This window comes from Acanthochromis polyacanthus, chromosome 3, assembly GCF_021347895.1.
Source record: "Acanthochromis polyacanthus isolate Apoly-LR-REF ecotype Palm Island chromosome 3, KAUST_Apoly_ChrSc, whole genome shotgun sequence".
Lineage (NCBI taxonomy): Eukaryota > Metazoa > Chordata > Actinopteri > Pomacentridae > Acanthochromis > Acanthochromis polyacanthus.
In genome coordinates, this window is record NC_067115.1 from 41964234 (window position 1) to 41982625 (window position 18392).

At 39.9% G+C, this 18392-nt stretch overlaps 1 protein-coding gene across 1 annotated transcript; it reads right to left on the minus strand.

Annotated features, from left to right (window-relative positions):
- Positions 1-1067: 1067 nt before the first annotated feature.
- On the minus strand, positions 1068-17391 carry ltv1 (LTV1 ribosome biogenesis factor). Its single transcript, XM_022220278.2, has 11 exons — positions 17209-17391; positions 16430-16561; positions 15593-15799; positions 15099-15186; positions 14609-14741; positions 13232-13457; positions 8893-9020; positions 8579-8724; positions 5158-5210; positions 3311-3511; positions 1068-1863 (listed from the first exon to the last, which is right to left on the minus strand). The coding sequence occupies exons 1-11, from the start codon at positions 17209-17211 to the stop codon at positions 1753-1755; spliced, it is 1428 nt and encodes a 475-aa protein (XP_022075970.1). The 5' UTR covers positions 17212-17391; the 3' UTR covers positions 1068-1752.
- Positions 17392-18392: the final 1001 nt, after the last annotated feature.

The following is an 18392-nucleotide window of genomic DNA, read 5'->3' on the forward strand; positions in this document are numbered from 1 at the left end:
TGTGAGAAAAGTACAGCACGATGACATCAACACAAAAGCTGAATTCACACCCGTTTTTCCACTAATAAAGACGAATGAATCGTTTATTTTATCGTCCCCAGCAATTTTGGCTGTGGTTGTATTGCATGTAAAAGCTGAAACTTATTGTCCTAATAAAATGTTTTTTTCTTCTGCAAAACTGCTTTTATGCATTTAGCAAAACAAGCCAAAGTTCTTAAATGTGAAGGGATAAACTGGATATTTTAGGAAATACATTACTGTTCAAAAGTTTGGGGTCACACAGACTTTTATCCATGTGCTGACATAATTGCTCAAGGGTTTTCTAATCATCAATGAGCCTTTCAGCACCATTAGCTAACACAACGTAGCATTAGAACACAGGAGTGATGGTTGCTGGAAATGTTCCTCTGTACCCCTATGGAGATATTCCATTAAAAATCAGCTGTTTCCAGCTCGAATAGTCATTTACCACATTAACAATGTCTACACTGGATTTATCATTCATTTAATGTTATCTTCATTGAAAAAAAAATTATCCTTATTTTTTCTTTTGAACAGTAGTGTAAATCAACCTACCAACACCTCTGGATGTGGTCAGATGACACGTCCACTGCCAAACCCTTGGTATCACTTTTCTGATAGAACAGACAAAGTATGAGGGCAACGGTAAAGCGCGTCTGATAGTGACCTAAACACAGTAATAAAACAGGTCAGAGCTGAATGGTGTGATGGCTCAGGGCTGTCCCACTGTTCAATCATAAAGTGTGTGACTCTGCTCGGATGTTCACTTTCTGTGAGTCTTCGTATCTGCAGACTTATGTTAATGACTCTACTTCATAGCAAAACCATTGCAGTTTAAGTGTGGTTGTCCTGCCCTCCGCAAAATGTACACAAGCCAAGCACAAATGATGGAAGGAAGTTAATCTGACAGCATTCAGGTGCTCACTTGCGTTTTTCAATCGCACGTTTGTAGCTGCTGTTTGCTGTGTAGAACTTACAGATGTTCACAGCTGTCCTGACTAATGTAAAAAAAAACAAAAAAACAGAGAGACAAAACAAACAACTGATCAAAATTCACTTTTTTATGGTGATTGTTTCCAGGTGTGTCCAATTCCTCCTTCTGATACAGTTTTCAGCCCAAATTACTATTTGAATAGAAGTGAAAAAAGAAACAAAGCAGCTCTTTGTTGATCAGAAAAGTTCTGTCGCTGCTCCTTAAAGCTCACCGGTAACAAGATACATCCCATATGTTGTTTTTTGCTAGCAAACAGGTGTGAGTGAAATAAATCTTTGAATACAACTCTCAACAAGTGTATTTTCCAAAATGTCCTTGAGATGCAGTTTGACATGAGCAGCTGATAATATTTTAAAAGTGACAAACATGATTTTAAATGAATATCTGATGAGGAAACAAGATTAGCAGTATGATCAGGCATTCAAGGCCAACTTCCAGTACACACGTTTTAAGTACACAGTACTAACATCTGGCTAGTACCAAAAAGTGAAGTTGGATGCAGAACGTTTAGTATTCCTGGAGGCCAAACGGTAACAGCATTAAGTTCTCAGCTGGTTTATTGGTGACAAAAGTCATTTTTGCTTTGAGAAAACTCTCCTCTGGTCTAAAAACCCAGAGCCTCCTAGCCCTCTGGTTTAAGGTCCTTTCCCATCCGCTGAAGTGAGGAGCAGCGTGTCCACACATGGCTCCACCAACAGGTAAAAAGGCAGTCCAGGCAGAACACAGACAGTCGTCCACTAAAGCTTCAGGCCTTGAATGTTTGTTCTCAGGTTCAACATTTGCTTCTCCTGTCGGACTTTTTCTTCCTTGAACGCCATCTTGTTGGCTTTCTTCTCAGCTCTCCTCTCCTGAACAAAACACAGACGTAAATTTAACACTTACTGTACAAAAGTTTACACACCTCAGCTATTTGCTGGCAGCTTTCCCTATCACTTAAAGGATTAATCGCAGAACTGATGACGGCCTTGGTAAATATGTGAACAAAGATATATGCCTAGATTTTTCTTACTGTCAACAAATTCCAAAAAAGGCCTAACTCATATCAAGTGTTTAAAATTTTATGCTGTACTTTTACATCAGTCTCTCAGTATAAAAGATAAGATTCCTTTTCTCACAAACTTAGAACTCTCTGGATTATTCTCTGAATCAAGGCTTTGTTTAATCCACTACATACTAACAGGTCACTAACTGGTCCAGACCTATAATCAATAAACTATAAGGGGATTTTAAATTTGACGGGGCACTTCTATTTTAACCAGCGCAGCTTTTCTAGTGTTTACGGTGTTTATCAGATCAGAGGATGAACTATGAAGACAGTTTATCAGAGTCAGACTTTCTTTGTGTGAGTCGACAAAAACTAAAACCTCAGCAGAGTTCACAGGCTTCATGAAGGTGGTTTTCAACTTTCTTTCAGACTTTCTGCTTCAAACTCGTCAAACAGGAGCATTTAACGAATCATTTGACTCGTTTTGTGCAGTAAACGAACTGCAGTATAATACATATGTACTATACTACACATGTAGTATAGTACATATGTATTATAATACATATGTGCTATACTACATATGAACTATACCTCTGTACTGGACCACATGTCCACCCATGTTCCACCAGGACGGTTATTCTTGTTGTACAGCGTGCTCACTTCTGCTTTTGATGCTGTAGCATGTATGCCAAGCACAGAGTCTGATTTCTCGATGAATCGCCAGAACAATCGATAGAGGACTCTATTACTCAAATAACGGACAGCTGCAGCCCTACTGTGAATAAAATCACACAGTCCTGGTGAGGCAGACTAACCTCTGCTGGTTATATCTTTAGTTATTAATACCCAAACTTACAGACAAGCCTAAAGATTTAAAGCAGGTCTTCACTGTAACCTTTTTGTTCTAACATTTGTTCCACGTGATAATATAAAGCACACTGCATTATGAACTGAATTTAAATGCATAAAAATCTGTACAATAATAATACTTATGTCAACATTTCCTTGGTTTATTTTGGATATTTTTTATTTTGTACTTAATTTCCATAATGTTTGCACTGTCTTTGCTGCTGTAAAACTGTGGGATTCGTAAAGGCTCATCTTATCTTATGAACTGCAAAGCTCTGAATTCTGCTGTTTTCCCTTCCTACTACTACACAACAATCTTTGATAAGTGACACATTTTCCCTCAGGGATGAACGAGGCATTACAGTTTGTTAAAAAAACCAACACAGAACTACTTAAAACAGTCACACACCAGCTGTTAAAGCCAGCATTCCTGTCGGTCAACCTCTAAGCAGCGTCCTCACCTTGCGTTCTTCTTTCACAGCCTGTTTCCTTGCCTTCCTCTCCTCTTTGCTCTCCTCCTTGTTGCGGGGCTGAGTGGAGACACGAGGCAAGTCAGAGTCGTTGATTCTCGTCATGCGCTCTTCCTGCTTGGCTGTCAGGCCTCTGGTAGGGAGGACGTCCAGGGGGATGCCCGTCTTACTGGACACACGAATCGGCTTGGGCTGAGGACACAGAAAAATGAGAGAGTAAGTTGGCAAAGTCCTGTTTACTAGCAATAAGAAAATAGTGAAATTATAAAGCCAGATTCTTTAATATTCATCGTGTTGTTAAACCCAAAAATGTGTCACCTTGTTCATTTCTAGCCTTTTTCTAAAGCTGCTGCAGTATTGCGATATGCTGCTGTGAAGTGCACCGAGAACACGGATCAGAACCTCCAAGTCCAGGGCCATGGTTCTCTGCTGGAAACCAGTGGATTGCTCCACTGAGTTCGGGGTTAGCTGCTTCCCCAAGCAAAGGAGTTCAAGCATCTCGGGCTCTTGTTCACGAGTGATGGGAAAACGGAGCGAGAGATGGACAGGCGGATTGGTGCAGCGTCAGCAGTAATGCAGGCGTTGTAACGAACCGTCGTGGTGAAGAAAGAGCTGAGCCGTAAGGGAAAGCTCTCGATTTACCATCCATCTACGTTCCAACCCTCACCTACAATCATGAGCTCTGGGCAGTGACCGAAGGAATAAGATCGCAGATACAAGCGGCTGAAAGGAGCTTCCTCCATAGGGTTGCTGGGCTCAGCCTTAGAGAAAGGGCAAGAAGCTCAGACATCCGGAGGGAGCTCAGATTAGAGCTGCTGATCCTTCACCTCTGAAGGAACCAGCTGAGGTGGTTTGGACATCTGATTCCTCTGGGGATTCTTTTCTTATGAGGCTTTCCAAGCACATCCGCCTGGGAGGACACCACAGGATAGACTCAGAACTCACTGGAGGGATTATGAATCTCATCTGGCCTGGGAACGCCTCGGGTTCCCCAGGAAGAGCTGGAAAGCGTTGGGGGAGGAACATCTGGAAGGATCTGCTGCCTCCATGACCCAACCCCAGATAAGTGGAAGAAGAAAATAGATGGATGGATGGATGGATGGATGGATGGATGGATGGATGGATGGATGGATGGATGGATGGATGGATGGATGGATGGATGCTGTAAAGTGTTTGTCTCAGAGCATACTTTTCACAACAATAATCCACACCCTTATAACCTCAGGTTTTTAAAACATGCAGTAACAGATTTCTTTGGCCATCTGTAGGAGACAACAATTATACATCACTTTACTTAAAATTACTCCGTTATTATAAATCCAGTAGCTACAAAACATAATCATTCATTTGAAGTCATGTCTGTGTTCCCCAGGAGAATCGAAGTCCTCTCTTTTAGCTCTGTGTTTGGTCTCTACCAGTTCCTGAGGAGATCTGTGGCTCTGCTGAATGCTCCACTGTGTTTATCAGGCATTTTAGTGCAGAGACTCTTTCTAAAAACAGGAGCCTATAGCGACTTTATTTAAATACACTTTCAAAGTTTAGATATCCATTTGTAATATATAGTGTGATGATTTGTTAACTGAAACAATCCCAGGTATATGACAACAGCTTCTCATATCAGATCTGATCCTGGATAAGCAGGACGAACAAAGCTAAAAAAAAAAAGAACTATCTTAAGGTCCATAAATTACAGTTTATATGCAGTCAGAGGTCGTATGTGGCAGTTAGTCAAGTAGCACTGACATTATGGGATGCTTAACCTAATGATTCACGTGATCAGTGCTCTTATTCAACATTTGTATGATATATTTTAGCAGATAAAAGAAGTTTTCTCATACCTTTGATGGTTCCTGAATGATCTTGGGTCTGTTATATATGTTGGAGTATGTACCTGGGGAAGAAACACAGTTAGTGTTTAAAGCAGACATACTAATATCAGTGTCTCACTATAAACACTGCACATTCAATTAAAATAATAATGACTCTTTCTTAATGTATAAGATTTCACTTTTCATCAATGAGTTGACATTTGAAAATTGAATTGCTAAATGTGAGACTTTAACAAAAGACATCATTGAATTTTTACAACCTTTAAAACTGGAAAATAAAGATGCAGATTGTGTATTTCACTCTAGACATGTAAGGTCTGAAATTTAGATTTGCAATTGATGCTTACGCTGGCTCCAGACACATTTCACTCCTTCTGACAGTCAGAGGACAACTCTGGTCTGGGATCTTGGTCTAAACCGATGTTGGTCCAAATTACATACAGATCCAGTGTGAAACCTGTTCAAAGACTCCTTCATATCAATCATGTTTGGTATTTACAAGTTAAACTATAGATGGGTATGATCAGAGTCACCAAGTAGAGCTCAACATTCTTGCGTTTGAGGCTAAAACCAGCCACCAATGTTCAAACTGACAGTTAACATCTCATCTTCAGTGTCCACTAAAGGACTGACAGCCTGTGTTGAACCCATCATCCCATCTTTCTGTTCTCATCCAGCCTCATTCAGTCTTCTGCTTTTGTGTTTCTGACTGGAATATATCGCTAGCGTTCCTGCAAGTTGTTCCACCACAGTCTCTATTTTGTTCCCATTTGTTTTCCCATGAGATCACATGAGGCGTTGCTCTGCTCCTGCCCCCATAACCTCTTCAAATCTTGTGTTGTGTGTCTTTCTGAGAATGGAGAGAGGATTTGAAAACTCATGAGTCCAGCATAAGTAAACTGAATACACTTCACTTCAGTTTAGTTATTTTGTTGCTTTTTTTACAAATCAGAGCCAGATTCTGTATCTCTGACAGTTAAAATACTGCAGTGTGAACAATAATGTTTCCTTACAGACAGTCCTGGTTATAAAGTTTATTTTGTTCCTTTTCTTCAGAGTTACTTCTGGCATTTGCTGACTGTGTGTCACAACTTCCACTAAACGATGATCTTTAACAAATGCACATCTCTTTTAAATGAACACATTAGCAGTTGTTGTCTCAAACACTACATTTTCATTTGTTGCTCAGGTCCCATATGGCAAAAATCCGTTCTTATTGTGGTTGTCAAAAACTCGGAGGTGCAACATGAGATAAAAAGACGGGAAAAGCAGCATCTCATCGGTTTTCTGAGCAAAACAGTCTGTTCAGAACAGGCCTAACACCAGAGCTTATCCAGTCACTGTAAAATTAACTGTCTTTGCTATATTTTTAAGCAGAAAAACTGAAAGACACACTGTGTGGTCAGGTGACTTGCAATGATTTGTCGAAAAATGGCACAATATGGAACCTTTGAAGGCATACCTCAACATTTTAAAGGCATATGCTACATTTTTTCTTCCTGAATTTTGAGACATTGAGCTTAGCTTGCATCTGAACACCACTGAAAGTTGAGGGAAACCGTAGGTCTTTAGTTGTAACAATCTGTTTACAGTAATGCTTCTGGAAAGACAGCAACATCCATGCCCAACTTGTATGGATGAACCAATAATTACCTAACCTTAGTGGATTTACTGGTGTTAGATGAGCTGCTGAATGAATCACAGGTTAAGCTGTTAAAGAGGACTTTGACTGGATGTTTCGATGGTTGAAAATTAACGTCATTATCTGATAAGGAAACTCATTCAGACTCACTCAGACTAATACACTACCAGTCAAATGTTTGGACACACCTTATTCAACATTTTTTTCCTTTATTTTTATTACTTTCTATATTGTAGATTCTCACTGAACGCATCAAAACTATGAAGCAAGTTATATGGAATTATGTAGCAAACAAACAATTGTGAAATAACTGTTTTAGATTTTAGATTCCTCAAAATAGTCACCCTTTGGTTTGATGACAGCTTTACACACTTGGCCTTCTTTCCATGAGCTTCATGAGGTAGAACCTGAAATGGTTTTCACTTCACGGGGTGCCTTGTCAAGACTCATTTGTAGAATTTCTTGCCCTCTTAATGGGGTTGGGACCATCAGTTTTGTTATGCAGAAGTCAGGTTGATTGACAGTTGACAGCTGTTAGAATCCATATTGTGGCAAAGACCAATCAGCTAAGTAAAGAGAAACAGTCCATCATTACTTTAACAACTGAAGGTCAGTCAGTCTGGAAGACTGCAAAAACTTTGAATGTATCCCCAAGTGCAGTCGCAAAAACCATCAAGCGCTACGACAAAACTGTCTCAGATGAAGACCGCTCCAGGAAAGGAAGACCAAGAGTCACCTCTGCTGCTGAGGACAAGTTCATCCAAGTCACCAGCCTCAGAAATGGTTAGTTAACAGCAGCTCAGATCAGAGCCCAGATAAATGCCACACAGTGTTCTAGTAGCAGACACATCTCTACATCAGCTGTTCAGAGGAGACTGACCAATCAGGCATTTATGGTCAAACAGCTGCTAAGAAACCACTGCTAAGGAAAAGCAACAAGCAGAAGAGATGTTTGGGTCAAGAAACACAAGGAATGGACATTAGACCAGTGGAAATCTGTGCTGATGAGTCCAAATTTGAGATCTTTGGTTCCACCTGCCGTGTCTTTGTGAGACCAGAAAAGGTGAACAGATGGTCTCTACATGAATGGTTCCCACTGTGAAGCATGGAGGAGGAGGTGTGATGGTGTGGAGGTGTTTTGCAGATGACACTGCTGGGGATTTATTCCAAACTGAAGGCACACTGATCCAGCATGGCTACCACAGCATCCTGCAGCGACATCCCATCCCATCTGGTTTGTGTTTAGTTGAACCATCATTTACTTTCAACAGGCCAATGACCCCAAACACACCTACAGACTGTAGAAGGGCTATCTGACCAAGAAGGAGAGTGATGGAGTGCTGCTTAGGTCAGATGACCTGGACTCCACAGTCACCTGACTTAAACCCAGTCCAGAAGGTTTGGGATGAGATGGACCACAGAGTGAAGGCAAAAAAGGGCCAACAAGTGCTCAGCATCTCTGGGAATTCTTTCAAGACTGTTGGAAAACCATTTCAGGTTCTACCTCATGAAGCTCATCCAGAGAAGGCCAAGAGTGTACAAAGCAGTAATCAAAGCAAAGGGTGGCTATTTTGAAGAATATAAATATAAAACATGTTTTGAATAATTTCATACTTTTTTGTTTACTACATAATTCCATACGTGTTCATTCGTAGTTCTGATGCCTTCAGTGAGAACCTAAGATTTAAATAGTCATGAAAATAAAGAAAAACAGTAAATGAGAAGGTGTGTCTATGACTGGTAGAGTACATAACTTTACAGTAAAGTGACATCAAGTAAAAAACTCACTGATGATGGTTTCACAGTCCCACTTCTCTTCTGGAGCCTCGATGACAACAGTCTCCATCTCTTCTTCCTCCTCCTCCTCCTCGTCTTCCTCCTCCTCTTTCACAGCAGGAAGCTCTTTAGGACCCAAATCTTCCGGCCTCAGGGACCTGACCGACAAACATAAGACAAACTAGTCATTTAAAGCCACAATTCCACGTTGAACTGAACAATAATTTGAAGATGAACAACTCATCTTATGTTTGAAAAAACTGTCCATCACAAAACAAATCCATCAGAAATCACATCAAGACGGTGGAAAAATAGCAACCACTCACTCTTTTGCTTTCTGCTTGAAGTAGTCTTTGATGACTTCCTCCAGGCGAGCGCTGTCTGGTTCAATAAAACCCTCCAGCTCAGCGTTGTCCAGAGCACCGATCTCATCGTCATCAAACTGTTCGTAAAACTGAAACAACACAGTTTTTGACTGAGCATGCATGTCATATTAGATATAAAAGACTGGAAAAGTCAGTCTGCTGAGGAGTCTACTGCATGAAAGTATCCAAACTGGGTATGAACCCTATCACAGAGTAGAGCTGTGATGCACCACACAGTCATGCTAAAAAATGACATATCTGCAGGGATTCAGCCCTGCATTTTCAGTCCCTCCATATGAGGGACTGAACAGCCTTGGTGGAGTACTGTGCTCTCTGAGTGCTTTTCATGTTTGTTAAAGTGCTTTGTATGGACGGTTATTATACACTGTTGTTACAAGTTAGCATAGTGGACCCATCTAATGACAGACAGACAGACTTAGTTTTGACACTTGTCTAATTAAAGATGCTTTTTGTGCAACTTTGTGTGTATTTGAAAGTTTTGTATGTCCTTTATTTTCATAGTTTTCATGGTGTCGGCTGACTGAGGAGAAAAATAAATTAAAAGACACATGTATGACGCGTGGCCTTCACTATATCAGAGCGGAGCAGTTACAGTATGTTTATTTGTACATTTGTACTATAAGGTCCAAGACAAATAAGATTTGAGTTAATCAGCAGGTTTTTTTCTTTTTTTTCTTTGCACATTGAGCATTGCACTCTACAGGTACAGTCTTGGATAAAACTGAACTTCAGCTTATACCAATCACATAGAGCCACTTTTTACAATGTAACTATCATTAAGTGTTAATAATTATCCAATAAACTGCTACATGTCTCACCGTTTTATCATGATGCAATGTATCTTAAGTTTAATGACTGGACCTGTCATTCCCAGGTGAATCTGTCTGTACAGGTGGAGCACAGCAGCTACGTTTTTGTTCCATGTCAGTCCTGCATGGCTGAATGCTTACTGTTGTCAGGTTGGCACCCATGGGTGAGAAACCACAACAGCTTCTGTGTGCAGCGACGTCATGTGCTCACCGTCCACAGAGGGTGCATTCACTGAAGGACACTGCTTTAACTGGCAGGTACTGGCTCCTCTGTGCCTCTGCAGTGTTTCCTGTTTAACAACTGCATGTATTTGTAAGCTTGCTGTGATCACACCATGTAAGCATCTCCAGAGGGGACAGATGTTTGGTCAACAAACACACTGTAAACTTGTCTATATTAGATGTCAACACACTGAATAAATAATAAAATAACTGCATTTAATACAATCCATCAATTAGCATAGATGTGACAGATGTTAATATTGCACCAGTAAAACAGGAAGTAATATGAAATGAAACCTTCAAAATAAAGCACAGTTTAAAACAACTCATCTGGTGCAAAACCTTTTAAAGGCCGTCCAGTGAACCTTTTGGTTTTTTTAACATGCCCACATGGTGTTCTTGGAAAACATACAATTAATCCAATTTAATCATTATGTTTTATTTACTATATTATATTTTTAGAATAACATTTTCTAATAAAAACAACAAATGACACAATAATACACAATTATTTCAGTGGCGCGTAATCTTCAAGTCGAACTCTGGTAAACTTTTGAACTCTGGTAAACATTTTTTTTTTACCTTATTGTGGTTTTTATATTTTAGAAGATAAATCAAGAGTGAAATAAACAGTCGAAATCATTTCAGAAACACATTTAAACTTCCAGGGTTTCATTTGTTACCAACAGACAGAACAACCCTGTCAGCCTGCAGGATGGAGCTTTCTGAGGTTTTATTATTCTTCAAAATCTGTTTCTGCCTTCAGTGACTGAATTACTCCAATATTACAACTTGCCATCGTGTACTGACAGGAGTTAGCAAAAGAGATCATATTTCCCCTATACTTGCTTCTCTTCACTGGCTTCCTGTTAAATCCAGAATAGAATTTAAAATCCTTCTTCTGACATATAAAGCTCTTAATAACCAATCTCCATCATATCTTAAAGATCTGATAGTACCTTATTATCCTAGTAGAACTCTTCGCTCTCAAACTGCAGGCTTACTTGTTGTTCCTAGAATTTCTAAAAGTAGAATGGGAGGCAGAGCCTTCAGTTATCAGGCGCCTCTCCTGTGGAACCTGCTCCCAGTTTGGGTTCGGGAGGCAGACACCCTCTCTATTTTTAAGACCAGGCTTAAAATGTTCCTTTTTGACTAATCTTATAGTTGGGGCTGACTGGGTGACCCACAGGGGTTCGACTTGTGTCTTCATTTGCACAGCTGACTCCCTCTTGGACGTCCCTTCGTTCTGCCTCTAGTCATGCTGCTATAGGCCTAGGCTGCTGGGGGACTTTTCTTGAAGCACTGAGCCCTTCTCTATCTACCTTTACATTTAATATGTATACCGTTATTGCAGTACATTCACTCTGTTTCCCCCTGTGCTATTTCTCCGAGTGTCCCTGGTCCCAGAGCTGGATGCTTCAGATCTGCGGTTGATGTTCCACCAGCTGGTCCAGTCTCCACCATGTCCACTGTGGGATGCTGCTACTGACCTTCCTCCAGCCCTCTGCTTCCAACTCCCCTTTTTTCCACCAGTTAACTCTGCATCGCCTTCACTATACTTGTTATGCTAACTTACATACTGTTTGAATTTTACTGCTAGCTATATATGGAGTATGTTTAATGTCAGAGCCGTACATCATAAGAGTAAATTATGAGTCAGTTTTCAATGTTAGCTTATACTTTGTCTGTGTCACATATCCTGTCATGCATGTATCCAAATGTGTGTTGTACTTTCCTTGCTTTCCCACCCCTCCCTCTTCTCCCATCCCTCCCCCTTGCCCTCTTCTGTCCCTCTCAACCCGCCCGGCCAGCAGGCAGATGGGTCCCCCCTATATAGAGCCGGGTTCTGCTCGAGGTTTCTTCCCTGTTAAAAGGGTGTTTTTCCTTGCCACTGTCGCCTTTGGGCTTGCTCTGGGGGTCAGGCATATGGGTTCTGTAAAGCGTCTTGAGACGATTTGACTGTAATTAATTGAATTGAATTGAATAGTGTGGATTCATCTTAGCGTCTAAAAGTGAAGAAACAGCTGTGAAATCACAAACCTGCATGTTCTAGCTGCAGCTACATCAGCACTATTTTAGGGCAGGAAGACGTTTTCATGGAAATAACTTGCAAATTTCAAACGATGATTCGCAGACATAAGTTTTTAAGAAATTAATTAACAACCGGTGACAGCTGTTTGGAAGTTTATTTATTGTTTTATTTTATTTCTCTTTCTGCTTCTCTTTACGTAACTGCAATCTGAATATGGTTGTGTTCTGGAATTGCTGACCTCTCTTTGGATCATTGGTGACTGGCATGGACCCATTTCTCTGTCTCATTATAGACCAAATGCCTCACTGATTCATCCAGAAAATAACTGGGATGTAAGAGTAATCATCAACAAAGAATTATTACAAACCATTTATATGTTTCAAACCTTCAAAGACCCTCGAGTGTGTTTTGTGGAGCTCCAATAACGGGCACCAAAATACATTTAAAAAAAAAACAGACTTCCAAGTGAAGTCTGGTATGATCGCCTGTTTCTTTCAGCAAAAACCGCTTGGAATGAATCAGAACGATCAGAAGTCAAATCAATTTCACAACCAGCCTTTTGAATACTCTACAGAATGGTGAAGAAGGTCACTATTTGAATCAAGCCACTTTTCTGTGCCTTAAAGACCTCTCAAAAATATTTCAATCAGTTTATTCCAGAAATTAACAGAGAAAAATGCTGCTTGAAAACACACTGATCTGTGATTTTACTAACGTGGTGCAGTTATGCTCATATGCTCATCTTCACACTGTTTGAATCTTACTACCAGCTATATATGTGCAGTATATTTAATACCAGAGTCTTACACCATAACAGTAAACTTATGAATCCGTTTACATGTTGGCTTGTACTTTCTATGTATCATCTATGTTACTCTTGTCATGCATGTATCCCAGTGTGTGTTAAATGTTTCCTTGTCCTCCACCCCCTCTATCTCTTCTGTCCCTCTCAGGTCTCCGGCCAGCGACAGATGTGTCCCTCCATATGAGCTGGGCTCTGCTCAAGGTTTCTTCCCATTAAAAGGGAGTTTTTTTCTTGCCACTGTCGCCTTAGGGCTGCTCTGGGGGTTCAGGCATGTTAGGTTCTTTAAAGCGTCTTGAGACGATTTGAATTGTGATCGCCGCTATAGAAGTAAAATTTAATTGGTCTTTTGAACGTGCAGATGAGGAGTGGACTTTAAAAACTAGTCACTCAGCCTAAATAAGACCAGCTCACCTTTTCGAAGCGGTCGTCCAGCAGGGTGAGCTGCTCGTTCCTCCTCATCACAGACGAAGTCAGTGAGTACTCTGTGAAGCGACTCTTCGTCTCCTCGTCCATGAACAGAAACTCTCGACCAAGGCGGTCACCGTCCATGTCCTCATCACCAGAAAAGCCACCCTCAGAGTCAAAATCTCCTTCCTCGTCCGTATCCTCCCACTCATCATCATCATCAGAGGCTCCTCTGTCACAGGTTACACACAAACAGGAAATCAGGGTCAGATGTGAAAATCCTCAAATATTTCCTTTCATTCTGTGTATTTCAGCAAACTGACAGAAGACAGACAAAATTAACCTCATGATCATAAACAGAAATCAGCCAGTATTTAGAATATAAATGCTTTGCTGTCAGAACCACAGTAAGCAAACAGCTGTGACAACAATACAAACTGAAATCACAGTGATAGACAGCAAACATCAAAAACATGCAGACCATTTAAAGATACAAAGTTCTTTGACACTATTGCATAAGCACTCAGAAAGATATCTTGAATCATCACTTTTAAAGTGAGTTTGAGCTTGAATTAAAGCCTCGACAAGTCTCCACCAACCTCTCTCCTGTTCCTAAGTTATGGTGCTGAATAATGGCTTTTACAGAACACTTTGTCACTGAGAGGCTGACTATTTGGATATAAAATGTGTTCACGTCATCATTTCATCCTCCGACTAGACATTGGTGTGAAATTCTGTCATATTCAGAATATGAACTCTTGGATTTCAGGAGAAATCTGCATTCATGAGGAGGAGAAAGGCAAGATATGTACAGAGCAGCAACGCAAAAACAGAATGTGTGCAGACACTGCTGGCACAGAGGCATCTCCTCCATCACCTCCCTCAAACTTCTCTTCACCTCGGAGCCTAATGTCATTTCTGAAGTTACAAAAAATTAAACTTGCTGTCACTGGCACGAGTGAAAAACAAACACTGGCCGTCTTTCACCTCCTAATGCAGAGTTCTGGAACACGGCAATAGATTTCATTAGACTAGGGTCTCAATAATACGACCGACAGACGTGGACCAGTTCAGGACTACCGTCTGGTTCACTGTGTAGATCATAACAGCAGTACGGCAAGGAGGTACGCTTGTTTTTCTTTTCTATCTCTATCTTTTTTTTAAAGATACACAATTTTTATTATTTATTTGATTTACTTTAATGTTTCTATGGGTGGGGAGAAACAGTTGTGGGGAGGAGGTGAGGGGGAGACGGGGGCAATGAATCTGTTACAACAGAATCTGTGCATTGCACTGTAGGATGCTGAATTTTGCAGATTAAAATTTGGTAAACAAAAAAAATCAGGAATGAAAAGAAAAACCGAGTTATATTTGACGTCTTACTCTGTGTCCACCGCCCCACCAGAGCGGTTTGCTTTCATGATGAAGTCGTCCTCCAGGATGTTGTCGGGGTCTTCATAGTCAAAGTCTTCATCGAGAGCAGCTACAATATCAGGGTCCATGTCCAGCCGGGGTCCTGAACAGAAACACACAAAAAAATGGTGACATCGAACCCGACGGCAACAAAGCAGCAGCTTCAGGTAGCTGTCATAGATCCTACTGATCATCACAGCTTGATTACATCACATGAGCTGCTTGTGAACAAAAGTTTACATTCATTTGCAAAGACCCAGCAGATTTTATTATATTTCCAGAAAACCTCAAATAAATCTATGAACAAAATGCATGACTGGTTTTTGTGACATAATTCACAAAAATAATAAAATCTGACTTCTAGGAGTCACAGGAAACTCAAGGTTGCCATGACAGACACGGTGTTTAGTGTATGGAAACTACTGTTAATGACTGGAACTGTAACCAGTGAGGATTCTACCTGAAATAGGAGCAGCTTTGTTCAGAAGTCCAACTTCTTCCTCAAACTCTGAGGCGAACACTGAAGAGGGCAGATGGATGGTGGCGGCCTGTTTATCAAACAAAGCAGACATCAGGTCACATCAGAGAAAAAAGTGACATTTGGATGTGCAGTTGTTTGGGATAAATTCACATGTAAACAGTAAAAGCCACATTAGACTAACAGAAAACTTCAGGAGATAAACCACTTTGCTTCTGCGGCTCACACTTTAGGAGTTATTTGTAAAAAAAAAATGCAGATAAAAGTACCTTTATTTAAAAATGTACAAAGGGCCCTGAACGGCCACATGGTGGCGTTGTACACACACAAAAAAATCATGCAGTCCTGTATTGATCTATTGCCTGCTTTTTTTTTTTACCCCGACTCACAACCAAAATATTATCATCTCAGTTAGAAGTAATTGAACAAAACTGAAAAACAAGAACTTTTGTAAAGACTTTCATGGCTGAACTTACAGGCACCTCCTTGTCTGTGTCTCTCTCCTCCTCCTCGTCTTCCTCTTCATCTTGGAGCTGTAAAGGTTGTCTGTCAGGATTCGAGGCCCCGGCTGCCACCAGCTCAGACGCGCCGGACGCCTCCTTCAGGTGCTGCAGGTAGTCGTAGTCGTCATCGAAGAAAACACCAAACTGCCTCTGCTCCTCGCGCCTCTTCTCCGCTTCCACCTGAGTAACGTCAAATGCACAATCATGACATTAGAACATTTATGAATTCAACTGTGGCACACTGTGTGGTCTGTTTGGTCAAATTAAAGAGGCGGGCAAATAAATCTAATGATGTTTCACTGATTATTTCCTTTTGAGATGCTAAACTCTTCTAGCCTCTAAAAACCCTTACAAACTATTTGGATGTACCATTTGGAATTCACAGATATATACAACCTGCACCCATGGGTTACTGGTTTCTATTGTTTTAGGCGTGTTAATGAGTAACTATCTTTTATTTAGTTGCATGAAATAATTTAACAAATTAAAATTATATTACAAGCATCAAGGGAATTTTCAAATCCTAGTTGTTAAACAAGGTGTTTGGTGATTGATATTTCAGGTGTGTTGTGTTTGAATGTTGATAAAAGCAACTAGGAAATGTTATGTGTAGGACTTCAAAATGGAAAAAATGATTCATTTTAACGGTTACAGGTTAAAGAAATTGTGTACAGTTTGCATCCTTAATTGCTGTTCTTGGTCATTAAGCAAATAAGATAATGGACTACTGATGTAAAATCATCATTTCTGAATCAGAGTTCTGAGCAGAGAATAAGATAACATTTGAAATCCCACACAGCTCATCTGGACCTTTGAGGCAGGCAGGAGGACGTGCTGTGGTGCTTTCTCATCTGCAGCCAGCGGGTCCCTCTGACTTCTGTGGACCAGGTGAAAGGTCACGGCCTTCTTCTTTTCAATGAATGATTTCTTCTTTCTGTGAGGCTGGAAGAGACAAAGAAACTAATTATTTTCTCTACATTATGACCCTCAGTCAGTGTATCTTACACAAACCAATAACCCCACAACTTCACAGATTTTCAACAGTCTATTAAATAGTTTTTAATATATTTAATCTCACTGTTCACTACAAACCTTAATAATGATGCATAGCCCTATTTGTATACAGGTTATATTCGAACTTTAAAGGACTGTAGTAAATAACGAACTAAAAAACTAAAAACTTGAGAGGTGCCTGATATCAAAAGAATGCAAAGGGCCGATTAGTCATTTTAACAACAGACAACTTTTAAGCTTTCCTATGATGTAAAAATTCAACGACTGCTCTTGGGATTTCTGGAGAATTAAATCCACATCTGACTTTCTGGATCTCAACTCAGAATCAAAATAAAGTTCATTTTCTACCAAATGTCTTGCAATGCTGATAAAAAGGCAGGTACGATGGTTGGCCACAAAACAAAATTTAATCGTTGTACTTTCAAACTAAATTAAAACTCGCAAAAAATCGCAATAAACATACATTTAATTAATCACTTTTTCACCCAGTTTCTGCCGCTACAGTGTGATTTTGATGGGCTACATTAGCCGCTTTTAGCTAAACATGCTAGCTGAGCGTACAAACTTCATCTTACCATTTTGTAAAATAATCTCTGGCGGTTTTCTTCAACAGGTCACGTTTAAGAACCCTAAAAACTTGGTTTACGAATAGCTGTCACAATATAAAACCGATTAAACCCTCAAGCTATCGCCGTTGTTTACCCACGCCGGGCTCTCCTTCGCCATGCAGCAGCAGCCATTACTGGAAAGAACCATCTCCAATAACCGCGGGGGGGGGTTGAGAGGAGATCAGTGCGATTTGATAAGAAACACATGCGATAATGTTGCATTCTTTGCCGAAAACTATCCTGTTTTTTCCTCCATGACTAAATACTAATGTATGTTTCGTTAGTAACGCAATAAGTGCGTTTTTAGACAGTGGTTGTACTTCCACAAGATAGACTTAGTATAGTCCAAATGTTTTTTGTAACAGCTTTATTAATAAACCAGCTGTCACAAGACAGTAGCTCACATAATTTAACAAAATAAAACAATTAAAAACAACACAGACAGACAGACAGACAGACAGACAGACAGACAGATAGATAGATAGACAGATAGACAGATATATATATATATATATATATATATATATATATAGATAGATAGATAGATAGATAGATAGATAGATAGATAGATAGATACCTCAATCTATTTTTTAAAAAATAGCGGCATTCAAAAACAAGTGCATAAACGATCGTATTTCACATTTACTTAGTGAGGAAAACTGAAATATTTTTATATATGATATATTTATGATACCGGTAAAAGTTATGCAACACTTTGAAGACATAGGATGTGTTGCATATTGTGATTGTCTTCTATGCACTGCAATGACAAATAACACAGGTCGTGCTGAAAAACAAAGAAAAGCCCATTTCTGTATATTAATAAATATTATGTCTTGTTTTTATAAAATTTATTTTCTTTATTCCATAAAGTAAAACTGCTGAATGACTCTTTTCATTAGCAGACTAAACTGAGCGTGTGTGACAGAAAGACAATGTGTGTGGGACTGAGTTAAAATAAACTACAAACAGCTCTGTGGTACACAGAAATTATTTTTTACAGGTCTTAGATTCTATATTTGTTAGCAGAGTTGGTTCATTGTTGGCCTGAGTCCTTTGTTTGTTGACAATAAGAAAAATACGGAACACTGAACATCTTTAAGCAGAGATTTACCAGAGCCAGTTTTTGAGTTCAGTGAAAGTTTAGCAGG